The sequence below is a fragment of the Anser anser genome (assembly GCF_964211835.1).
Source record: "Anser anser genome assembly, chromosome: 1".
In the NCBI taxonomy this organism is placed as follows: Eukaryota; Metazoa; Chordata; class Aves; order Anseriformes; family Anatidae; genus Anser; species Anser anser.
This window is the reverse complement of record NC_139720.1, coordinates 45582361-45608430: the sequence shown is the minus strand read 5'-3', so window position 1 is coordinate 45608430 and position 26070 is coordinate 45582361. Positions and strand designations below refer to the sequence as shown.

Here is a 26070-nt window from a genome sequence, read left to right as displayed (position 1 = left end):
TTCAGTTGGGTGGCTTTTTTTGGGAGTTCTTCCATAACTAATTCTAGTTTAGAAACAGCTACAGGCTGAATATGAGATGTCCCTTCTTTCTTTCTCTCTAGAGTTGAGATGTCCTAGGAGCGGATTACAGTTAGAGAGGCAGTGTACAATTCATTTCAGTGTGTACGGGAAAAGATTTTAATATAGAATCATAAAGGTTGAAAAAGATCTCTAAGTTTATCTGGTCCAACCATCCCCCATCCACCAATATTACACACTAAACCATGTCCCTAAGCACCACATCCTGGGGGTGTTTAAGGAAGGGTTGGGACAGTGACTCTACCACCTCCTTGGGCAACCCATTCCAATGCCTAAAAACATAACCAGGGGAGAGCATGAACGCGGTCCCCCACTACCACAAATGATGCAGCAGAGTCCTGCTGTTGTCTCTGGGGAAGTGTAGGGATGAAGAAAATCCACTCTAATCCAGACTTTAGACTGAAAATCTTACATTTCAATGTCATCGACGCATATGAGCCATATGAGTTTGCCAAAATTCTATGAGTTTGAATAATACCAGTAACAGTTGTTGTTGTTCCGTTAATAGCGGCATTAGGCTTCCGAACACCTGAAGGTGACAGAGTGGAGGTTAGCGGAAGGCCATCAAAATGTCTGGGACAGTTTGATGCTCTCTGAGACCAGGTGAGAAGAAATGAAGGGAAGTTGGGTCTTCATCCTGGAGAAGAGAAGGCCTCAGGAAGGTGGGAGCTAATAGTGCCCACTGGTACCTGTGGGCAGGGTATTGAGAGTACTGAGCTGGGCTCTTCGCAGCAGCGTGCAGAGGGCACGCAAGAGACAGCAGGCTTGAGTTAAAATAACTGGCTTTAAAAAGAGTTTCACCATGGAGATGTCAACTGTTAGAACAAGTTTCTGAAGGAGGTGTCCATCCTTGGCTGCTTTGATGACCCAGCTAGGTAAAGCCCTGAGTAATTAGACTGGCCTTTGTGACCTTGCTTTGAGCAGGAGGTTGATTAGAAAACCGTTGAGGTCCTTTGCAATCTGAGTGATTCTATGATGCTATAACAAAAACGCAAAACTCCTCTGCTTCATCAACAGAAAGTTGTCCGTGTTTGAGTTTCAAACCAAGTATCAGTCATGGGCCTTAATAGTGTGGGTTCAGTGGAAGTGCAGAAAGGTTTTTAAACTTGAAAGGAACTCCTTGAAGTAAGCACTGAAGCTTGTGGGTATGATACGTGAGAACTGCTGAATCTCTTTCACTGAAAAAGGATGTTACCTGGAGAAAAAAAAAAAAGAAAAAGCTTGAGCTGGTTGCTTAAATTCAGTGATTAAGTGCTCTGAAGTGAATGACTTCTGGATACCCTGTCCATGGTACTGCAGGTGCAGCCTGAGCCCTTCAACAGCTGCAGTAAGCCTGGGAGTGTGCTGGAATAACAGTGGTGTAGTGGTGAAGATGGGGTTGGCTGTGTGTGTGGCTGTTTCCTCTTGTTTGTTTTTCCTCTGCAGGGTTTTCTTTTATCCTTTGAGCTTATAGTTCTCTTCGAAGCCTTAGAACAGTAACAGCAGTGTTTGTGTCTAAAAGCTAGTTAATGTAGTTGACTCACTGCGTAAAGCATGCGAAACTGAGTAGGCTTCACTTCTGTTGGTTAAAAAGCACGATTTTATTGCAGATAATACAGAATAACTTTTGCAACTTGTAACTGCAAGTACTCTATAATTTGTCTTAGACCAGAATTTGTCTCAAATTTCTGCTTAAGCTAAGACCTTTAGGCAGCTTGCTAGTGATTTGCAGGGTTATGAATCAAGTCACGAATAAAAGATTAAAATTAGCTGTTGAACATCATCGCGGTGGTTCATAGCTTCTGCAGTGTCTCCTGGGAGCATGCAGGCAAGGAAGGAAATGTGGCACCTGAAACTTTTTCTTCTACTTCGTGCAGTACTTATGTATCCTTCATAATAGTTATCTTAGACCTTACAGGTGTTCTTTTTCATGCTTGGGATTTTTTAAACTAACCCTTTGTTATGTTGAAGTTGCTGTTAGATAAAAGCTCAAGGATGCATAATTTTTCAATACCTTAGTACTTGTATTTGCTGGAAAAGCAAAAAACATTGGACAAGAATTCTGGCCTTTTTGACCTCTATGTACTAGGGCTTGCTATGGTTTAGTGGCACTTGCAAGATAAAAGTTATGGACTAGTGAGCTAATACAGGTATTGGTGAAATACCCGATACCTTTAGAGAACACTGTAAAGAAAGTGTTCAGGAGAACTTTTTGTGTGTCCAGTAATATTTTTCAAGTCGGTCCATCAAACAAGTTTAGCAGGAATAATATAAATATTCATACAAGTGTATTTCATTCTGGCCTGGAGGAGTGGGGAGGTAATTTATTCTTCAGGTTGACCTTGGTTTTGGCTTCCCCACACAGCTGGTAACTTAGTGTGATAAGGACAAGCTTGGTTACTGTGGGTACTGGAGATCTGGACTGCAGTTAGCAGATAGCGGTGACCACGATATGTAAACTACATATAACTCTGAACTAGACCTGAGCGCCAGCTAAAAGGTCAGCTTTTAAATATTCAGTGACTGCTGGAGAAGTAGAGTTCTGCAATCTTGACTTTCTGCTGTAAGAAAAGCAGAGAAAATGACAGACAGGATCTTCATCTAAATGTAAGATTTTTTTTTTGGAAACATTCAACATTGCAGTAACTCTTCTGTTGTTGGAGGTTGTCCTTTGCCTCCTATATAGCTTGTGGATTATATTTTGTACTTTCTCTATTATTAGAGACGTTGAAAATTTTAAATAGTTTTGTCTTCATCTACAAATGCAGATGTGATGTTTAAGTAAGATTTTTGAAGGGTATGCGGGGGAAACTATTTAAGCCGTATAAGAAGTTCCACATCGTAGTCCTGTTGTAGATAAGTAGCATGAGAGAACCATTCTGAAAGACAAAGTGACTTGTAAAGGTTGAAGAAAGTTAAGAAGCAGACCCTGAATTAGTGTTGAACTCTGGGGAGAGACTAAATGCAAGGTTTATAAATGTGGCTAAAAGGGAAGCAAATGCAGCTGGGATGTTAGCAACCACAGTGCTGCCTGTCATGGACACCATGTGATGGTTCTATAACAGATACGTCAAAGATTTTTCATCCTATTTTAAACTGACGAAAGATGCTTGATTTACTGCACAGGTATAGTACATGGAAGGCTCTATTTTCTTGCTTCTCCCTTGTCAAAAAGATTTGGATATAAAGGTGACTTGTGACGTGTATCCTGTTGCAGAGTATCAAAGATCTTCTCTTGCCCCTTCCCCTGTCAAAGTAGCTATGGGCTTCCTCTGCTATGCCATAGTTCATCTTGAAGTGTGGCCGTTTAGAACGTTCATCTTCTTTTGTCTTTCACTGAGAATAATGATGTAAATGACAGCTGATTCTAATTCTTATGAACAACCTAAAAACAATTTTTTAAAATTAATTAACAAATTGTTTAATTTTTGTGAGAATTTGGGACATCTGAATTCAGGATCAAGTGCTGAATATATTAAGGAGCGTACTTGTAATTTGTATCAGTCAGTAATTACTGAATTTGGAGGTGCTATGTTCTGTCATTCTGCCCCACTCTGCAGAAATATGCTTCGCTATGAGCTGGCTGGTAGTGACACCAAGGATTACTGCGTGTCTGCAAGGCCGAGTGCAGCGGCAGTGTCTTGTTAGACCAGTATACCTGTTTATTATATACATTGGTCTAATAAAAGATACCATCTCAGCCTACAAACCTTGCTGATACCCTGAAACCATTGGGGTTGCTTTGGAGTGGTACAACTGCAGGAGTCTGCTCGAGGCACAGGAACGTGGCTTCTCCGTCTTTGGCAGCCTCGGGACTCTGCAGCAGAGCACAGAGGTAGGAGGAAGATGATTTTCTTTCCCTCCATGCTTGTTTTCTTCCTTTCTCGTGGCTGTCCTTAATCCATGCCCTGCTGGTCAAGGATGGCTGCTGTGGTCCCATGCTCTGTTTTTTGTATTTAGGCACTTGTGTTCAGCTGCAACAAAACGACTTGCGATTTCAAGTGGAGAAACTTAATTCTGGGTAGTGTTATCTTTTGTTATCTTACATGCTGTGACCTTAAACTAGAGAGAATGTTCTGTGTGCGATAGCATTCTTGGTCTTATGTCCAAGGCTACACATCTCAAGGAGTTTTAAAAAAAGTGCCTGTAAATGTCGCTTTAATATTGTCTGGAACATTTTTCAGGCCTTCGTTGAAACTTTTTTTGTATGAAAATCAAAAAGCTAAGCTGTAGCTTGAAATACAGCTTCTGGGAAGTAGTGCTTTATCTTGGGGCCCCTGGCAGGACAGGGGGAATATGGAAGTGAATTCTGAACGTGGTTGGTTTAGGGCTCCTGCCTTTTGGAGAAGCAAAAGAGCCTGGCAGCTGCTGTGGTCCGTAACCCTAAGGAATGGAGGCAGTGGGAAGAGTGTCTCTGCTGCTGGTGTCGTCAGACTTCATTCCTGCGGGGAGAGGACGTTACTCTTCTGCTACTCTTAACTCAGACTTCTTCTCTGTACTACCTACTCCACCCAATGAGCATTTCCTTCCAGAGTTTGGGAATTAAGTTGCTGGTGTTGCAGTGGCAGCAGGAACACTTAATCCATTTCCAAAGGTTTGCTGTTTGTGTGAGAGCTGGGAATTCGTTTGACTGGTGGTGTAGTCTAAATCTGGGAATGATGATAAAGTTGAAACATGCATACGTCACTAAATTTTAACAAACGGAATGGAGAAAAGCATTAAAAAAATCCCCCCTCCAAAAAACTGCCCTTTATTCACCCCGACTTTTCATTGTTTTATCTAGTTATTGCCATGTTAATGCTTTAAAGGCATTATGTGTATTATTACATCAACCAAAAACCCTTGATAACATCTGATTTACCTGTCTGCATGGACGATACTGATTACAAACCTTTTCTGCTCGGTACCTGAAGAGAAAAAGCTAACCTGCTTTTCATAGCCAAATATTCCTGCTTAAAAAAGAGCAGATAAACTTTTCCTTCTCTTATGTGTTGTTGTCCTCTGTTACTTTACACCTTCATTACTGTATGAATCTGGCCTTTATGCAGATGAGGATTTAAAAAATTGAAATAATGTAGACTGGTCCAGTGAAGTGGCTACAGCACTTGCCAGTAAGTGGATAGCCTGGGTGCTGTATTTCTGAGTATTTCTCCTCCCCCTTGCAAACCTCTAGGAAAGGTGCTCTGTAGCTACGTTGTTGACTGGATAAATGGTTCTGAGAAATACCTTTGTAAACCCAAGGGGGTAAGTCGGTGGTGTGGTGACTTGGTATTATTTTGAAAGTGGACGTTTCTGTTGCAGACAGCAAAACCTCTCCATTTCTCTTGCTCTGCTGTTGGAACGCTAATGAGGGTTTTCAGGTTGCTCTTTAAAACACTTAATTGCTGTTCAGCACCTTGCAGATGAAGACTAAACCACACTGCAAAGTCACTATTGTAGGTTTGTAATCACATGCTAGCCCACACAAAAGTGGCAAGGCACGATGACCCATTGTTTCATTTTGTAGTTTCTGCTTGCACGTTTCAAATGGAGCATCTGTGTTTTTTAAGACTAATTTTGGAAGATTTTTGTCATCAGATTAAGCTCTGTGCTTAACTGCTCTCCTAAAGCAAATAATACCTGGTGTCTGATCTGTTGTGTTGTGTGTCCTGTAGTTAACACATCTGGTAAGCATGAAGGTTAAAAAAAAAAATCACACCCATTTGTAACTCATTATGGCTCGTTGTTGCTCAGCCTCGTGGTGCCAAGACCCTGGAAATCTTGAATGCTAAAACAATAGATTAAGGGGATTATTTTTCTTGTTGAATGTAGCTGCTGAGCTTATTTAGGTTTGTTTGCATATTAATATTTCAAATACCTTGATTAGTGGGGATATGTGGCTGTTTATTATAGGGAAAATGGCTGGCATACGTGATTAAAATTAAACTTCCAAGTGGTCTTCCTCTAACCTTGTATTGTCAGTTGGTTTTGAGATCACTTTTAGAATACACGTAAGTAATGTCATGGTTATATCCAAAATACGAACAGCGAGAAGCTTACTAAGCTGGAAAAGTAGACATAAATGACTGAGCTCTGAAATCTGAAGGGTAAGAGTCAACAACCCCAAATCTAAAATAGGGGGTTATAACAAGAGAAAAGGATGCTGCTTCAATGCTCACTGAATTCTGTTTTCTGTGGTTTTGTATGTGGAGCTGGCTGAAGTGAATAGCTCTGTCCAAAGCAGCTGCTGTACTTGGCCTGTGTAGCTAACAAGAAAAAATCTGGTTGCAGCCACTTCTCCTGTGTCTCCTGAATTTGGGAATTATTTGTTGTGTGATAGATTATTATGGTTCTTTCCAGTGTAAGGCTTGTTTGGGATATATTACCCATTCAAACGCAGTTCAGTGGTAATAATCTTCAGAATAAAGCACCTGAACTTTATTTCTTGATGACCTGCTCTGATATATTTTTTCATGAGCTCAGCTTCTCTAGAAAAGGTCTAATCTGAGAACGCTGCTCTCTGCATGACCAGCGTCTTGCAAGATAGTGTTTTACTGCAAGGCTCCTGTTGGCTGCCATACTGACCAAGAAACTTAGATGTTCCCTCTGCATTTTTATCTTCTAGGACTTGCTAGTTTGAGATGACTTCCTTTGAATCTCTGGTTCTGACTTCTCTTTAGCCCAGGCAGAACCATGATGCTTCTGGCACTGGTTTGCACCAAGGTTTTTGGTGACTATCACTGTGCTGGCTGTGCAGTCTGGCACTGGGACAGATCACAATAAACAAACTCTAGTTGTACTTGGAGTGGAGAAACTTGGAGCCAATATAAGGATACAGGCCAAAAAAATCCTTTCCTAGTCTGAGACGTTATCATCTCTGGCCCCCAACGCAAAAATCTGTTACTCGTGGCAGACAGCTATGTTTCTTCCTGTGCTTCTTCCCATGGGGGGGGGGGGGGGGGGGGGGCGTGAATAAGGGCAATGATAATTGAGCCAAGGGTTTTCAGAAGGAGCTGTAGCCATTCAGAGAGGCCATGGTGATATACTAGGGCTTGTTTTGGGTGGGTTTTCTTACCTTTGTTTGGTGTGTGTGTTTTGTTTTTTTGGGGTTTTCTTTGGTTTGTGTTTTCCCCCTTGTCCCAGAATCTTTAATCATATCAACTTGGGTGGTGTGAAACTAATGCAGTAAAGTACCTTTTGTAAAGGCAAGGATCTTCCAGGGGAGACTACAAGGCAAACTCATTCAGCTTAATTTGTAGAAAGATAAGAAATATTACATAGGTACACCCAGACTAATCAGCTCTTTCTAGCTTTTGCAGAATGTTTGAGGATGATCTTTCTCCACCTAGTGGGAGGTTTGATGTGGTGTTTGCTGCCAGGTGAGAAACTGGGACTCTTCTGTAGGCTGTTCAAACTGGGCTTACGAAGCTTCTCTCATCTGGGAGTTATGAGGGGGAAAAGAGCAGTATGTGTAATTCCTTGCAGCCCAGAGTTCTGTGTGCTGGCTGCTGTTCGTTGGTTCCAGCACTGACTTTGGTCACTCTGCAGATACAGCTGTACTCTCTCTGCTGTTGAGAGTTGTTCCCTAGTAAATAGGGACAGCACCTGTGTGAAAAATATCAGGAAAGTCCTTCTTACCTGGCCGTATGATGCCATGAAATCTACAGACTGCAGATGAGCTGCTTTTCTTTTTTCTTTAAACTGTTAAGGTTTCAGCTGTGGCTGTCACTATGGGTTATAAGTTATAGTAGATGAGGAGGTCTGAGGTGCCTGGCTGTGGTTGCTGGAGAGACTGCTCTCTCAAGAAATAGAGCTTTGCTTATAAATCTAATTGTGATGTTGGCTGAGTTGTAGTCATTGTACAAGTGAGCTTATAAAAATGCTAGTCAGCTCTGGAGATAGGAAGTGAAATTAAAAAGACATGGAAGGATTCTGGTTTCCAAACCAATTCAAACTTAGTGGTGTGTGTTACAGGCTCTTTTCCTTCCTTTTGTGCTTCCGAAAGTGTGGAATTCACTTTGTAGTGAATTAGACCAACCCTGTGTGTAAACTGCTGTACTGGATCAGCATACAGTTGTCGTGGTGCGGTCAGCAACTAGTAGCAGCTGCTCTGTGGAGGAATATAAGACTGGCACAAACATGGTGATGCTTTCTGGTAGTGGTCCCGAAGTCTGTGCTTCTCCAGCTCATGAAGTGTTTGGACCAGCAGCTTCCTTGGCAGTGTATTTTGTGCTTCACAGTACAAGAGAGATTCATTTAATGCTGCTGCTTCCACCCATATCAGCTTGTCTGATTGCTTTTAAACCTAAGTGCCATCATCTGCAACCTTCGACAGCAAGGGTTTTCACAGTTTAGCCAGGCACTGTGTGGAATATTACCTTCATTTGACTGTGTTTTAACTTCTGTTTAAAGCACTTTTGTTGCTTCATAACGTTTGCACAGTCTCCTCTGTCCCTCTCTTCCATCCCACCTATTGCAGTGCCTCACATTCTCAGAACCCGGTTTTCCTGTGGGTTGGTCTCGTTCTCTGATACACCTGGTAATTCTGCTTATCTTTCTCTACCTTTTTTTTTTTCCACAAGCAGTGAGGAAAAGCAGAATTACCCTGCGTGCAGGGTGTGAGTGCTCTGTAGACTTCTACAGCGGTGTGTTTGCTGCTTTTTTCGTAATCCCTTGTATTTAGTTTGGCTTCTGACTGTGGCTGATTAGTGAGCTGATGTTACAGGACATAGTTATTATGACAGCTCAGAAATCTTCTACCTTAAAATTAATTGGATTGACACATCGTTGTACTTATGTAGAAGTAGTTTTTCCTTGCTTGTGCTGCTTGGCGTTTAGGAACAATGCGTCTTGTGCTACTTTTATCAGTCCTCAACTTCATGAGGTTCTTCAGATTTCTGTCCTTGTCTTTATCATCTTGAGATAAATCCTTTTGCATAGAGAACAAAGAAGTAGACAAAAATTACTATCTCAGATCGGTACTGAATGTAATGACTGGTGTCTGTGGTGAGAGTCATGTGGAACCGCCATTGACTTCCCTTTTTGTACTTGGCTTCCAACTTTTTAAAATCAAGTCTTAATCCGTGACAGGGTAGGTGCTTTCTAAAAGCAGCCTAAATTCTTCAGGAATTCTACTAAATTCTACTGGAACCTCATTGAAAGCCTTTTTGAAATGTAAGAAGAAAACAAAATTGTCCTTGTCCACATGATCTGTGACTTTCCTCAGACTTATTTATGGGCAGTGACTTGTCTCCCCATGAACAGCTGGGTATTTTTCACTTGTTTTGCCTGCTGTCTAGCTCTAACTAGTGTAGCCATTGGACTTGATTACAGACTAAACCTTGAAAGCTTCAAGCTTTGCATCACTTGCTCACACCTGGAGAATCTGACCTGTTAGTGTTTATGGACAGATGCTTTGGGTGCTTAATATCTGGTTGGCAGCTGAAGTACAAGCATAGCTCCGATTCTGTAAACCCGGGGGGAGGAGACGAAAAAACATTAAAACCACTTATTTCCTTTGAAATATCTTAGCACTTTTCTAACCAAAATTGTGTCATTGTCCTTTAATGAAAGAAAACAGAATCCCTTCTGAAAAGTTTTTACTGTCAATTACTGTTGTTAAAAGTCTGCTTGTGGAGCTGCTTGTTAAAAAGGATCTATATAAACTCATGGGCAAAAATTTAAGTATAGGCTCAGGAGGTAAGAGCTGTGGTCCTCTGTCACATGAGCAGCGTGTCCTTCTGATCATAGACTCTGACTTACTGTGAAGGTAAACCTGCAAGTAACTTCTCAACTAAACTTGTAGAGAAAGTTCTCAAGCAAAACAGCGTTAAAGGTAGACCAGAACTTGTTCTTTTGCTTGAAGCATTTGTTGAAGGATTTCTCTCACTGAAGTTTGATTCAGACTAATCTGATAAAGCATTAATTGTATTTGATACTATAAATTTGAACTCCTCATTTGTCCTTAGTAAAGCCTGTATTTAGAAAAAATATCAGATAAAGAACCTGCAGTTATTGAGGAAACACTTTTGCCAATTTTTCAGTCTGTGTATATTAACACATCATGATTATATTCTAACAAGTGGAGGTAAAAGTCCTGATTCTAGACTACTGCTTAATATTTTCAAGGTTTTTGCAATGCGTAGTGGCTGCGAATTGCAATTCACACATGAACAGTCTGTTATGGGTTTCTAGATGTCTCTGTCTTTCTGAAACTGAGGGTTTTCCTTGAAAAATCAAAACACAACTTGGTTAACTTCAGCGTAATGCTTCTAAGGAGAAAAATAACACAGCTTTGTTCCTCCTGTAGCAGGAACACTTTGAACCATGGGGTTCTTTTGATTCTCTTATTCCCACCACCCCAGTCATATAGTAATAGCTAGACAAGATGTAACGGCTCATTTCATGTCAGACCTGTGTTTGGAAGTTCAAGCTGTCATATTGTAGTTGGTTGCACTGTGTGTCTGCTCTGTGCCAGTGAGCTGTAGAGCACAGCGTAGTCAAAAAATGTGACATTCATGAAGAGAAATTACTGTTGTTACCTGAATTTTATTTTTCTTAAAAGGAAGGAGGGGAAGCTATTTATCTTGGTTTGGCCATATGTAAACAGTTTCATTAAAAAGCAGAATAGCCAATTCAGGCATAGAAATATTTTAAATGGCATACTACAAAAAAAAAAAGTAAAACAATAGTCAAACTACTAAGCAATAATGGTTTCTATTGCACCCTTATAAAAAGGAATGGCAGTAGTTACACAACTGCTTCTACACAATGTCTTTAACTCCAGAAATAAGTGGTTTAATAATTGCAAAATTTAACTTGTAGTGTTTGTTCCTTTTGGGACCCTTTCAAGAATCTGTTTAAGGTGATTAGCAGTCACTTCTTGATCATATTATCACTTCTGTTCTCTTGCTGTCTTCAGTTACAGCCAAGTGCTGTGGTAGCAGCAATCTGCTACTATGGGGTTCGTCTCCCAGGCCCAACTGAAATACGGAAACCGCCTTGAAGGGGCAGTGGGGAGCGTGGCTCCTGCTGGCTTTCAGGGGGAGCAGTCTTAGCTCTGGAGGAGAGGTCTCTCTGCCACTCTGTCCGTTGCTTTCCTGGAGACACTTTTGAAACAATATAGATATTCTTATATGTATAAAGTTGGAGTGCTTTTCCCCTCTTTTTTGAGGTTTATAGAAGTTTTCAGGAGTAAGACATGTTTGCTGATACCAAATCTGTATCATTCAGTCTGTCCTGCTTATCACAGTTCTCGATGTCCTGCACAGGCTTGATTGCTTCACGGTATCCAAAACAATACTTTGAATGGTCAGGAATAAAGCGGCAGCCTGGAGAATCAGAAGATAATTGACTTTTTTTGTAAAGAGTCCACAGAATTCCAGGATGAAACGAAGAGTAAGAATTTCCCTTAAGGAGTTAAGGTTGTACTTCAAGTACAACCTACTGTTAGACCCAAGGGAAGGCATTGGTGTAGGTGCTTCACAGTTTCTGAATGGGAAAATGACAAGAAAAAGTTTAATTTACGTGTATAAAACTAAGCAGGCACGTTCAGTCTGGCGCTGTATGTGGCTGTTGCTTTGTTAGTCATGCAGAATGCTGCACGCCAGCCCTCTGTTCTCTGGCATCAGCCACCAGAGAGTTTCAAGATGGAGCTGTGGGCACTGAGGACTGCATGGACTTTGACAAAGAGTTTTTATTCTTCTGAGCTCAATGCTTTGCATTATTACTTGAGATTAGCAGAAGCACTCAAGCTGGAATCAGAGCTCATCAAGAACCTATAGATGAGCTGCATAAGGCTTCCTCTGTGCAGACTTCTCCATCTAAGCCTCATTTTGGTCCTTCTCTCCCCTCTGATCTAGCCTGAAGTATTTGTGCTTATTTTTTTAGGGGTTATGAAAAAACATGAAGGACCTATCACTGTTGCTAAGAAAACAATTAGGCCAATATTATGTTCATGTTTGCTGTTTAAACTGACTCAAAACCAGCATAATAAGTCTGTTGCTCTGTAATAACTGAAGGTCAAGTTATCCTTTTGTTCTATCTTGAAAATGATGAACAACTCCAGGAGCTGGAGCCTAGAATAAATAATACCTTAATTGAGAAGTTGGGGAGGAAGCAAATCACCACTAGTTTATCATCCATTTTCACAAAGGTTGTTAATGACGAGTTTTAAACACCTACGTAACTTTGATCAGAATTACATAAAATGTGTTGCTCCTTTTCAGATTCTCGTGGTGTTCAGATTCTTAGGCTTTCTTGACTTCAAGGTTGCTGCTGAATGGAGCTGTGGGGCTGTCACTAACATTGGCTGCATCTTCCATACCCTGTTTTTGAAGTCTGTTAAAATCTGCCTCAGAGTGAATAATTCCTTGCTTTATTCATGTCTCAGTAATATGGAAAAGGAGTAACCCATTCACTTATACATGGTTCAAGAAAAGTATCTGAAGCAGTTGGGAATTAAGAATAATGTTCTAGGGGGCCCTCGACTGCAGACAAGGCTGGTGGGGAACTGGAACCCATCTCCCACCCTGCTTAGGGATGAACAGGAAGCTTACTTCTTGCCATGTGGTTTGTTGTGAGAGGACTGTTTCCTTAATAGTGCTAGTATGGCTGATAAACCTTCTATTTTGTCGTCACTTAATACTGATGTGACAACTCCGCAATGCATGTGGAAGAGTTAGGGAGTTTAGAAGGTTCCTGAGACAGCTGGGAGAGACAGAAAGCCGCAACCTGGTGTCACCCGGTCTGCCATCTTACACCCGGTTTTCTGCAAGTCGTCTGGGGAATTCTGATGGGCAAAAAGAACCTGTCTGTAGTCAATAATACTACAGTTAAGTGTGCGCCTCTTTGCTGTGATCGGCTTTTATGCCCCTCTTCTGTGCCCCTGCCCCCTACTCTTAGAATTAACTGTTAAAATTACGTATTACTTCCAAGATAACTTCAGAAGTCTGCACTGAGTACTAGATACTGTTCTCTGAAGAGCAAAAATAACAGATGGTTAAAAATTAGAGGTCCTTGAATACTTTAACTTTTGTAGAAATCTGGAGAGAGAATGTCATGCATAGTATGCCATAGCTCAAATTGCATTTTCCTTAGCGAAGGTTTCTGTAACTGCTGCTTCAAGGGACAAATAACAGATAATAGTTATGCTATTGAAGAAGGTATTTATCTAGTAGATAATGGTCTCTGGAGATATATTTGCAGGAGGTTTAGCTGCATTTTTCATTAATTTGGATAACTTAAATATCCAGGAATTAATATGAAAAGGCTAAAAGGTTTTTATGTAGTACAACTGTATTAATTACTGAGTATGGTTGGACAGGCGGGCTCTGACTTCTAAAGATGCTGCAGTGATCTTGTTCATGCTGCACCATGAAAATGCAAATGAGTCTTTTTAATGTAAAAGCTGAGCTGTCCTTTAATGCAAGTGTTATTTTTTTTAAATTGCATGTGTTTCTTTTGGAGCATACTGCATTGATGGTGCTCTGTGTTACAGTGTACTTCAGTGAGGATGCTACTCTTGCTCTTCAGGCATCCTTTCAGATCAGCCCATTGTAATAGTAAGTGTATATGGACAAATGCAGCTGGAGCAGCAGGTCAAAAAAAAGTGCAGGTCAAAAATAAGTCCTACTAAGTTATCCAGATGATAGCTGCTGGCAGAACATTGCAAACTGTTGTCTTAATACAGTCTTGCAACTTCAAGTAGGGTGATTTTTGTGAGAGAGAACTCCTGGGTTGTCACTTTAAAGGCTGTCAAGCTCTTCAGAATTGTGCTTTTTTATAATTGAATCTGGGAATAGTGGCTATTATTATTAAGTATGCAATCTAATACAAGCTAGCACAAGATGTTTTCATTATAGAATGGCATGTTCTTACCTCTTCTTCAGTGGGGAAGGAAACAAACTGAGTCCAATAGCCAGGAGCAAATTGGGTTTCTCCTCTATTGAGTGAAGACACCCTAGGAAAATATGAATGGGTTGAATGGCATCAGGAAGACCTATGAAAAGTGGGAGACGGGGAGAGCTGCTTGGGAGATGAGCTACTCCTGGGGAGAGGGAGGTGAATGGGCTGAAGTGCTGGGCAAAAGGGGAAGGGTAGAACTAACATGGTGGCCTGACCCGGTCGGTTGTGTTTTATCTTCAGGGGTAAGAGCAGTGGGAAAATTGGATGTTGGAAACTTCAATTAAGCATATGAGGTCCAGTTCAGTGAAATACAGCTGCCATCACTAAGTCTCTGTGTCTTGCTGCAGGGAGCTTGAGTAGATGGACAGCATTAGCCAGCTACAATAACATTAAGCACTTGGTCTGCCAGGGTACTCTGCACTGGTGTTGAATTCTCTTTATTATGTTAGTGACTACCTTTACAATTAAATGCTGTCATATCACAAATTACTGCATGTATACGCATTAACAAAGCTTTTAATCTCTAAACCCTCTGTCTTCTACAAAGTGCTTTATTTTGCCAAAGTACCGTTCTGATTGTCTGATAATGTTTCTTTACGAGAATGTGGATCTTGTACAATGAAATCAATATGCTAGACTTCATACACAGAGAAAACTGGTATATTAGGAATTGAAAAGAATATTCCACTGTCCAATGCTAGTGTTCCTTTACAGAGTTACAAGGAGAACAGAAGTAATTGTGCCCATCCATAATGAGATTTAGGAAATTCAGGGTGGTTTGGAACTTGCTTCATGTTTAATGGCAGCTGATAAATCTATTTTCTTTTTTTCTTGCATGATGTTTTTGGTGTATGCGACACTTCATGATAATTTCTGATACATAACTTTCTGTATGCACATCTGTATAGATATGGCTTTTGTTCCTACTGTTGTTTAAGCGTTTCCTGCTTATGGTCTGAGGAATGGAAGTTAATCATGCTGGGATATATATTCCCATATTGGGTGGTCACTGTCTGTGACACAAGCTTTTGAAGTGTCTGACTTTTTAATTCTGTACCCTGCTTCTGATTCATTATCCAGGTGCTTTTGGCATGTTGTATTTACATGTAGTGGAGGTATAGGTACAAAAAGATCAAATGGGGACAAGAAAGAAAATAAAGAACAGTAGTGTTCAAGTTCTAACATGAATTAGAAATCGATGGGAAATTAATTTATACAGTTACAGGCCAATCTTGTGCTTTTAATTTTGATGAATGAATCAGCCTAGATGGTAGAATAACATTTGCTTGTTGCATCCAAAGTTTTATTGTGGGTGAATTTGTCTGAATCTTATTTGGCCTATTTTTTTCTGAATAAAACTTAACACCTTGATTCTGTTCATGCTTTTTAAGGAAGTTACTTATTTGAGTAAATAATCTCTTAACAGGTATTCATGCGTCATTAGTAGTATGTAGCCCTTTATGCGTAAAAGCTCCAAGTCCTATAACAATAAGCCTACAGTGAACAATTCTTGGCTCAGTTTACATCAGGGCAAATCATTTTTTATGGTACAAAACTTTTTTTTGCCCCCAAAAGTGTCTTAATCCAGTGTGAACACCAAGTATTTTTGTAGAGAAAGATTAGTACCCCTTTCATTTAGCAGCTGCCACCTGACTTCTTTTTTTATTATTAGGCTGCCTTGAGGGCATTGTGTTGAAAGCTGTGAGTCGAGTTCTTTGGCTGATTTTTGCACTGTTGCTGAATGTGTTGCTTGAGCAGTTGCTATCCCCAGTTGCTCATTTCTGCGTCTTTGCTGTGCTGATGTAAGCTTTCGCATGGCTGTGTGACGAACTGGACAGGGAATTGATTTAGGTAAAATATCAGCCAGCAAAAATAGGCTATTTCTTGGTCTCACTGGTTCAAGAGACAGTACAAGTGCTTAGGCTGGCAGAATTCAAAGAGATGGACAAAGAGAAGGAATGACCAGTCTGAAAACACACAAGGGGGCTCCTCAGGCACCTGCAGGGTGGCCTAGAGCACAGGAATCTCCAGACTTCAGTTCTGGCCTTTCATGAACCTTCGCAGTCTCAACTGAGAGTTAACTTGGATGAACTGGAGCTTCCTTGCTTGCCACTGAAGTGTCTTAGTTCTGAGTCAGTAACAGTGTCAAAAACCTGTCAGGAAGAGCCAGCTTTCAGCACTCCTGCCCAGTCTCCTGAAGTAGTGCTACTAACCAGGGAACTGAAGCAATCACCATGTGTTGCTATGAATTCAGAGGCTGGGGGAGAAAGGGATTGCTCTCCTCTAGACGTCCTGGAAATTACGGGTGAGCATAGATGGTGTGTCAGAGGGATGGCCTGGAGAAGATCCCCAGACTTCTGAATCGTGTGCATGGCCAGGAGGTTTAGTGACTAGGTTCACGATTTGGGACGTGCTTATCTTCCTCTGCCACAGGTTTTCCGTGGGGCTTTGAGTGACTTGCTGGATCTCCCTCAGTTCTGCGTGCTTAGAAGTAAAAAATGTACCTTTCTGTGCAGCCTGTCTGTGAAAGGCTTTGATGTAAACCTTGCAGTGGTCACCATGACAGCCTTTAGTACATTAGGAGATAAGAGGAAATTGGGCTGCTTTGCTGTCAGCAGAAGTACCTGTGGAAGGACCTAGTCCAGCCGAGGGCTTCTGGAACAAAGGCTGGCGCTGCCTTGCCCTGCCTGGAGGAGAGTGCTGTGCTGAGGGAGCTGCTGCTCTGCTAGGTCAAGGAAGAGGGGTAATCCATTATAATTTGTTCTACCTTTCTACCTCCAGCTTTTAAACGGGATCACAGTAGAGATTAGGTTTGAAAAGGGAATTGATCCTTCAGCACAGTGAGGATGGGAGTTTCCAGTGGGCTGCCTTTTGTGTGAAGTTACACAGGCAGAATCCCCAGCTCATTTCTGAGACTTCTCAGAGCTTGACAAGTTTCAAAAGATACAAGGCTATGAAAAAATGTGAGTTTGTTTGTGCAAGTTTAACCAACCTTTACTAAAGGTTCAGTGCATAGAGTCCGACCTGTTTCCCTTCAAGTGTCGGATATGTTTGAACTTTACGTGAAACATTAGCTAACGCACGCCTGGATTTTTGTCCTTCAAGAGGCCTCCAAATATTTTCTAGGATGTGGGTCTTTTACTTAAGCTTATCTTGACTTGATTTTTGACAACTTCTGATTGTGATATTAGTGTCTTAAAGCAAGTAGCAAGGCTTGATTCAGCCCATTGTCTGATAAAGGAGAAGAAGGCATCTGTATCCTGTGGAGCTAGCTGCCCTCCTGAAAGAGGACTTAAGGAACGCTTTTTTTTCCTAAAATGAACTGCTAGCAAGTAGAAATCTTCTAGTATTTATCATAAGAAGATGGGTTCTGTTTCTGTCAAGTCTTGAATAGGTGTCCTCGATTTAAAAAGAATGGATAAGAAGCAAGTGCTTTCCTCCTGCTTTCCTTTAGGACCCTCTTTTAAAACTCAGTGATGAAGATAACCTGTAGGAAGCTAAATTTGCTCACCTCAAGTGAAAAAGAAAACAGAAGTGTCTGCATGCTAAATGGATTGAAGTAACTGCTAGTGTTAAAGTTAAAAAATATCTTTCACTTTGCATGCTGGTTTGGAAAAGAAAAGAACTTTATAGTAGTATGCCTTATCCCTTCTACAGTACCAACTACTTGTTTCTCTATTCTGGTTATTACCTATTACAAAATCACCAGTTCTAAGAGATGCTGCTGGACGTTGTCCACCTTTGCTCCGTCCTTGTGTGTGTGAATATTTTGGCACAGTCTTCTATAAACAGGATGTGGAGCTGCCGGAGTGCTGTTTGACTGCAGTTGTCAGTGCTGTGGAAAGAGCATGGACAAATCCTAGCTGCTTGCATTTTGTGTGTGTGTATGCAGATGTGCACAACCTTCTTCCCTTTTTCCTGAGATGCTATTAAATTGACCTCTGGGAACTTGATCCCAAAGACCAAATACTGTAGATTAAATACAGCAGGTAGTTCTGCCTTTTGTGTCTTGCTGTCACTGCATTACTTTTATTATGATGTTAATCTTTAAGACTATTCCAACAACTTCATTCTGAGCTGACCAGTTAAACTAGTAGCTTGGTAGCTTTGTACGAACGATGCATTTAATGCTGCCTCACTCTGCATGTTACTCTTCTGGGCTTGAAAAACTGAGCACTGTTCTGATGCAGAATTGGTACACAGTCCCTGGTATATAAAGCCTCCTGAAATGGAGACGCTTCTTTGGAGAGAATCTTTAAATAGGATGCTTGAAAAATAGGATGCTTGAATGGTCTTTTCCCAGGTAAATAAATACCGCTTTTCACCTAGTTTCAAGAAACATGGCATACAGCTGCTCTTTACTCCTAGTTGTAAAACAACAGGCCATTTACTGACTGAAGCAAGCTATTGGCATTATTGCTAGCAGCTGCTGAACTCTTAGTGTTAACTTAAACAGCTCATAAATGTTAATCACATTGCAATTTTCTTAGAGCTTGTCTGCATATCCCAGAGGCACTAGCTAATGTCACACTCTTTTCACATGAACCGATAACATTTCCTAGCAGAGATTCCAAATAGGAAAGTTATAACTCACTAGTTTTATTGTGATGACTGAAGTTCTTCAAAGCTGTGCTTCTAACTACAACTGCACCAGTACTAATATGGATTTATGAGATATGTTTCAGTAGACTCAAAGTAGCTGGACGTGTAGTGGAATGAGTTCAGGCTTGATCGGACTATGCTGTTTGCTTTCCGACCCGTTGTTTGGAGTTCTATGACAAAGTAATATCCAACTTGAAACTTTTTGAATAAAATCTGTGCAGTTTATTGCATGCTTTGTTTTAATGTCATTTTTGTGTTATAATGGTTTTGCAGCTATATAGATGTGAGAAGTTTGTTATAAGAAATTTAACTCACATACAGGCATTGCAAAAGGTATAAAGGTTGCTGTAGAAATGTGTGTTAAGTTACATGCATAACAAGCAATTAAACAGTGTGCTGTGGCCTTTTAACAATCCCTCTGACCCTTCAACCGATGAAAATGGGTTTTACAAACAAGACAGAGCTCCTGGGCAAGCTAATCCTTTCTTTCTTTCAGGCCAGATTCTGTTCTGTCTAAACACTAATAAGGCCCCATGATGTGGTTTTGAGGTGGTTAAAGTGATTGTTATATACCATCAAAGAAATCATGGATAATTAAATAAAAACCTGCTATGTTATTGTAGGAGTTTAACATTTTGATTTCAGTCACTGTGAAGGTCAGAAAGAGGACAGCGTTGTTGCTAGTGCATGCCACGTGAGGAAAATAGTGCTTACTGCATCTAAAATCTGTTCCTCCATCCTTACTTTATGTGAGCATTTAATGGGACTTTAAGCTGTTTTTTTGGGGCAGTGCTATGTGTTCACCAGAATTGTATGTTGTACCTCGAGGCAGTATGTGCTATGAGAATAGCCTCAACTGCAGTTAGTCTAGGCTGCCGGTATCAGCTGGTGAACACACCTGGCTGCAATGCAACTGTTCTGTGTAAGGCTATATGCTCTTTCTGCCCTGCTGTGTATTTGGTGCTGTGGTTGCGTGTGTGTGTGTGCTGTTCCTCCCTGGGGTTCTCTCCTGGCCACCTGCAGAAGAATTTCTGTGGGGAACAGGGACAAGCTTTGCACGCTGATGCTGAACTGATCCTGTCCTGTAAAGTGAGAGGTCCCAACTTTAACTGGAACCTCGTGGGCTTTACAAGATAGACTTTATGCAAGGAAGTGTGGTTTAGAGTCAGAAGATCATAAACAGAACTGTTTTTTGTGGTTGTGAGTACTGAACCAAAGATGTGTAAGGCTAAGACTCCAGTGTACAGAAATCTGTGAGCCAAGGGATTGGTCTCAAAACCCGTATTTACAAGGATGGGAGTAAATGTCATTCTTCTAGTAGGTGGACGTAAGAATTTCTCTGGACTTGCCTCTAAAAGCCTGGGGAAAGATTGGATAGTACACGATCTAATGTTTTTGGAAAGTAATGAAATGCAAAACTCTGTGGGAAAGTAGAGGAGACTTCAGATTGTGTGTGTGGTTAAATCCTAAATACACTTGCATAATAGCATGCAAGAAGGGGGAGCTAGAGAGTAGTGCTTGACTTTAAGAAACTTTGTACTTTGCTCAGCATGGCACTTATTGCTAATTTCTTGGTAAAATTCTGACCGAGCAAAGCATTAGTGCAGGAAGGTCAGGAATACCCAGAGCAAATGTGTCTGTTTGGGGGAAGGTGTAATTGAAAAAGAATTTTGGATTTTTAAAGTTTATGAGCTTGCCTATTTGTAAAAAAAAAAAAAAAAAAAAAAAAAAGTACGTGTGTGTTAAAGATAGTATGACCAGCCAGCTGTTGATTCTGGTCATGTATTTCTCAGTGCTTGGGGCAAGGAGGGCTGTATCTGTAGGTGTAACTGGCATATCAGTCATGCTTTTCAGGGGGGTTTCTAGTTGTGTGGTTTTATCTCCAAAAGAAGTACGGAATTAAAGTGAAGTAATAAAATAAGGTGCCTTATACACATTTCCTGCAGCAGGTAAAGATGACTTGTTGAGACTAGATACCACTTCAAATATCCCCACTTCTGGTTCACGAGAGGGGAAAAACACAAAACTGAATATCTCAGTGAGGACTATGTCCTTTCTGAGTGTGACAGCAACTTTGTTCTTCATTCTTAAACTAATAGAATGGAAGCATGCTCAAATGATTGAGCTTAAGAAATGAGCTAAAGTAGTGAATTTTGAAGAAAACATGCATTTTGGTTCTTTTTCAAAATTCTGATCCAGAAATATTGTACTGTCTGCTTCCCTAGTTAGAACTAGGGTGGGTTTTTTTGGGCATGTGTATATATTTGGACTTCGGTGTGAATTAGGTGCTGATGAAAAGCATAAAAGACTTGACAAAAGTTGTCTGCATACAGAAAGTTGTATACCTTATAAACCTTGGCAAACACTACTTAAAAATTAATCTCAAGGTTTGGTTTCTGTACCAAAAAAAGGGATGGACAATGAAATGAACCATTCTGTGTCAGAAGCTTTCATTGTTTCTGTTTGATAATTCTGTAACCCCACTGAAAAGTCTGAATGGATGACCTAAATGTTGTTCCAAATCCCTGAGTGGAGGAATAAATTGGTCTTGAACGTGAAGTCCTGAGTTGAATTTGTAGAAGACTTGAAGCAAGCAGTCACTAAAAGGAGCTGGCAGAACTTAAGCATACATCATACACCCCAAGTATTTCCTTGTGACTGTACAGCTTGAAACACAGGCTAGTCAAAGAAGTGCTTGCCTATCCAGGTAGGGAGGCACATCACCAATAGCATCTTTCATATTACTTCTGTGGCTCATAAGTGGGAAGACAGACTCAAGTTATTAGCAGGTAGCTTGTGTTTTTGTAGATAACTTGTGTGGGGAGAAGGCAAGTGGTGGAGAATGGAAATATTAAGAGGTGCAAAACAAAGGTTGTCAAAAGTACTAATTGCTTCTTTTTCTTTTTCTTGCAGACTTTCAAGTGCTGACCTTCTTTATCTATTAAGTTATTACAAACTTTTGCTGCTCTGCGAACATATAAAGATGTCTCGCAGCCCTGATGCTAAGGAAGACCCTGTGGAATGCCCCCTTTGCATGGAGCCTCTGGAGATTGATGACATCAACTTCTTCCCTTGCACCTGTGGCTACCAAATCTGCCGTTTCTGTTGGCATCGTATCCGCACTGATGAGAATGGACTTTGTCCTGCTTGCAGAAAGGTAAATATCCTGGAACAGCGGCTTGTCTTGCACATATCACAAGGCTCTTGCATTGTGTTGGTACCAAAGACATCCTTTTCCTTCGGGGAAACATTCTTCTAGTAATGGCGTAGCTCAAGGGTGAGGTGTTGGATCTTTCAGATTGTCTGCATACATGTCGAAGCCGTTGTGCAGCTGCTAGTCTTGGTTTGTTAAATTCAGAACTGGATTAATAGGGGAAGCTGTGGATCAGAACCAAGGCATGCTGATGCTGGGAGAACTGCCAAAAGTAAAAAGTCCTGTGATTTGGGGTGCTCATGCATTGCCAGAGTCTTTTCAGGAAGGACAGTGAGGATTCCAGCATCAGGGGTTTGCTGAGGGCCCAAGGTTCAGCTAAACTAGCCGAGCTGTCTGAGGCAAGCTTATAAATCACCTGCTTGTTTTGTGGCACTGGAGCTCTTAATCCATTTTTCTGGACACTAAACTTATAAACGTTTTGGAAAATATATCCAATGGTGATAAATTATAAAGCTTTTCAAAATCTAGGCTAAGTCTACTTGTCTAGCATTCTGATCTTGTTGCCAAATGCTTAAAGGTAGTACGTTGAGAGTCACACTTAATTTCTCCCTGTCTCTTAATTGATACCTGGCTGGTACTGTGGTTGGCCACAACTACAAACTTCAACTTCACTAAGTTGCCCACTTTTTCCTTTGAATTTTCTTCCTCCTTAGTGTTTTGCTTAGCCTTATTACTTCCTTATCATCAATGTTTAGTATAAAATTCGTTCTTGATATCTTCTTTAATTCTAACGATACTCCTTGATTGTAACTTTCTTGCCCGGCCTTCCTCTTTGTCTAATCGCAGCTACTTATGTCTGCTCTTTCTCCTCTTATTTAATTGTGATCCTATCCTCAGTTTATGCCTTTGGCTTCCTGTCTCATGTTACAGCTCCCTTCTCAGACCCTGAGTAATCTTACTTGAGTTCACTATCTTCATTCACTGCCACAGCTTTCTATAAGCACTTCCAGTCATTTTCTTGTTGTTCTTTTGGGCTTTGGCTACACTAGAGCTCTCGCTAACCTGTGTTTGGATGCCTCTGCAAGCTTGAAAGCTATCCCACAGCAACATACGTTTGTTAACAAATAGCACAAATTTGCTGCAGTATTTGAGCTGTATAATCTACAAGGAGGATCTACCTGTCATCGCCAAATTGGGCTCCACATATGACACCTGCTGTAGATGACACATGCTGTTATAGTAGTTCTTATAGTACAAGCAAATATCTACTCTGCTGGTACAAACATGAGATTTCTGGAATTTCTTTGTGCAAGTTGCTTCATGTACCTGGATTTATTATGCTACTCTTTGCCAACAACTGTTTCAGTCATCTCTGATCATTTGTTATTGGAAGTTTGTGGAATATATTGGAAAAATCACAGAATCAGCATGGTATTCACTTCTTCTGGGTATCTGTGGATTCTTTGACATAAGGATACAGCCACAGCTGAACTACCTTGTGGAATAATTTGGCATGTGATTGGATATGCAAATATTTTGTGGAGTTGGATACAATTTGATCAGAAAAACAGTTCTGGGAGAAAAGCTGCAATGAGTACTGCCTTCACAAGGAAGCACACCAACTATTCCAGGAGAGCAAGGAGACTTCTTTCACAGTAGACGAGGATTATATTCTTGATACTTTCTTCATTTGTGGATTGCAAGATGCTCTTAAGTAGAGTTGCTGCTATTTCACTGGATTGTAGAAGGTCTGCGTAGAGGAGGCTGAGGAGTAAACTCCTTTTTGTGGCACAAAGATATTGTGGTACCAAGACCCCACTAAGATCCTTGGAATAAACCATTTTGAGCTACCCAATTGCTGGCAGCATCGAAGAAGTCTGAAGAAACCACCTTTTGAAGTGTGGTGTGTCTTCTGAACCAGGTATGTGATTTTGAGTGCAGCGTGTTTAAAATACTTCCTGTCTGTGTGTAGTAAGGTTTCTGGGGAAAAGATCTAAGTAGCATTCTAATTCATGTCAACGATGGTGTGCATCAGCTGTGATCACTTAATGTGCTGAAGTGCAGAAAATAGCAAAGCAATAAATTCTTGCAAATATGTTTATTGTAGGAAAGTTTATAGTAGGTACTATGCTCTCAACAGGCACGTCTTGTTTATAATGCACATGCTAGTGCAGGATTCTTACTGCAAAATGGAACGTGAATATACGTATATGAAAGCAAGGCCTCATATTAAAGCATATGCGTATGTCATGCGCAATTACTTAATAGAAAACTGCTCTTGGTGCCAAGGTTGGTGAGTGCAATTAAAGTTCTCCAATGGTTTGGTTGCTTGTCGATGAAGAGGAGCAATGAAATTTCTTATCTGGGGATTTTGGCCAAAAGATTCGGGGAAGATTTTTGAAACAAGTCCATAATAAAATAATAGCTATACTCTTGAGTGCTGTCTGTGCTGTACATTTGATTGTGCCTTGTGTATGTACTGCTATTTTCCTGAGCATCTCTAACTTGCTTCTAACTGAAAAGATATCTTGCATTGTTCTCTACCAAGGAGAAAGTATTTCTACGTACTTGAACTGATATATAGCTCAACATATGCATGTGCAGAATATGTTCACTTGACTGCAGTCAGTTGGGTTAGCATGTCCTGAATTTTCTCCTGTTAGTAATAGTAGTAGACACACATTTGCTTTGCATTGTGAAAGTGAGGGGGTAGAGTGACTCGAAGTTGAATGTTGGATGGTAACTAGTATTTGTAAGTCTGAACATATTAAAGGCATTGTAAGCTTTGTGGCTTTTGAAATACTCACAAATTGGTTTTGCTAATTTCATTAAAGACAAAAGGTGGTTCCTTAAACAGAACCGACCTGTTCTCAAGTTACTGATCCCCTTCAGAATTGTAGGTCTAGTCAATTGTAGGATGCTAAGCAAGTGTTCCTGTTCTTTCCAGTCAATTGGTTTCTTAACTGTGGGTGAAATAGTCACTAACTAGTCAAATTAAAATGAAAATATGCTGTTCTCAAAAGAGATTTCTGCAGCCAAAAGCAGGTTTACAGGTCAGCAGACTCACTGGTTTCAGCTGTAAAGCCAGGGATTTTTTTTGTGGTGATTTTTTTCTTTAAAATATTCAGTGGCCTAGGTACTATTTTTGTATGAATAATGTCTATTATTTTAGTCACCTATATGGCTTTAATAGAGCATAGCACTCAGACCTTAATGTCAGTTGTTAACATTTTTAAATCTCCCAAATGGGATGGCTTCAAAAGAAAACCCAAACACTAACAAAAAATGCGTAACTCCTTCACTTAAAACTTAATTGCTCTGCCCTTCACCAAATAGTATACTTTGATATTCTGCTGTTCTCGTAGCATGGCTTTGTCATTTTTCTCCATTTCCTTGACTTAGTAAGCCTTTTTCCTCCTACCACATTGTATTGGAGATTAAGTAGTGAACGTATGACCAAGAAACTAAAATGTTTTAAGCATGTTCATGTCTTTCTCCTACTCCTGTCTGTAGGAGCACAGTCGTCAAATGTCAGTTGTTTCCTTCTGTGCTTTTAATGCCATAACTGAATAGTTTAGTGCAACAATTTGTATTTAGAAATTGCTAATTTTTATTGTAATAAGTATACTGTATGCTATGCATAAACCTTATTGACTTTCTCTGTATTTCTCATTTCAGAACCTATTTGGTAGCAAGGAAACAACTGGGAAATGTTGGTACATCCATTGTGTGGAAGGAATGTGACCCCATCTGGGAATGACAAAAGCAAAGTGCTTGATAAATCCCAGCTCAGCTCTCAACAATTGGGAAAATGTGGGGAAAAAGTCTGAAAGAAAAGAAAACTTAAATTACAAGACAAGCTTAGTCAGGAAGACTAAGAATTCATCAAGGGCCATCTCTGATAAAAGACATGAGACTACAGAAGACATATTTGAACTTGTAGGACTACCAGCAACTCACAGTTAGTGTAAACAAAGCCCGGTCACTTGCTGTGTTGGCAGATCTTGTTCAGGTGGCTTCCATGGGTTTTGCTGAAGAGGATTTGTATAACTGAAGTGGAGGGTGTCAGCTAAATTTAGACAGCGAATCTGTGATGTTGACATATCTTAGTGTCTTGTATCTGAAGATATATAAATGCTGATAACATTTGATGTAGCTACTTTGCTTGGATCTCAAGTCCTCTACCAGCTAAGGAATCAGTCACAGTAGAGTAAACAAGTATCATCTTATGCTTCTTGGCCATTGGGAACAGCTAACCTCTTGTCTTATACCATGCAAAACAGAATTAGATTCATGCTTGGCCAAGGTGTGTCCTTTTTTTTAAAAGGAAAGTCATGCCTAATGGCATGGCCACTTCTGCTGTTGCAAGACCT

General features: G+C 40.5%; 1 protein-coding gene across 11 annotated transcripts in view; it reads left to right on the top strand.

Annotated features, from left to right (window-relative positions):
- CNOT4 (CCR4-NOT transcription complex subunit 4) overlaps positions 1-26070 on the top strand; it is a 92062-nt gene that overhangs the window by 29721 nt on the left and 36271 nt on the right. For all 11 annotated transcript variants that reach the window (XM_083821215.1, XM_083821213.1, XM_083821210.1 and 8 more), the window contains one exon: positions 21457-21700. In XM_083821215.1, coding sequence (XP_083677341.1) covers positions 21527-21700 — 174 coding nt within the window. In that variant the 5' untranslated portion in view covers positions 21457-21526. Of the gene's footprint in view, positions 1-21456; positions 21701-26070 lie in introns of those variants that run through there.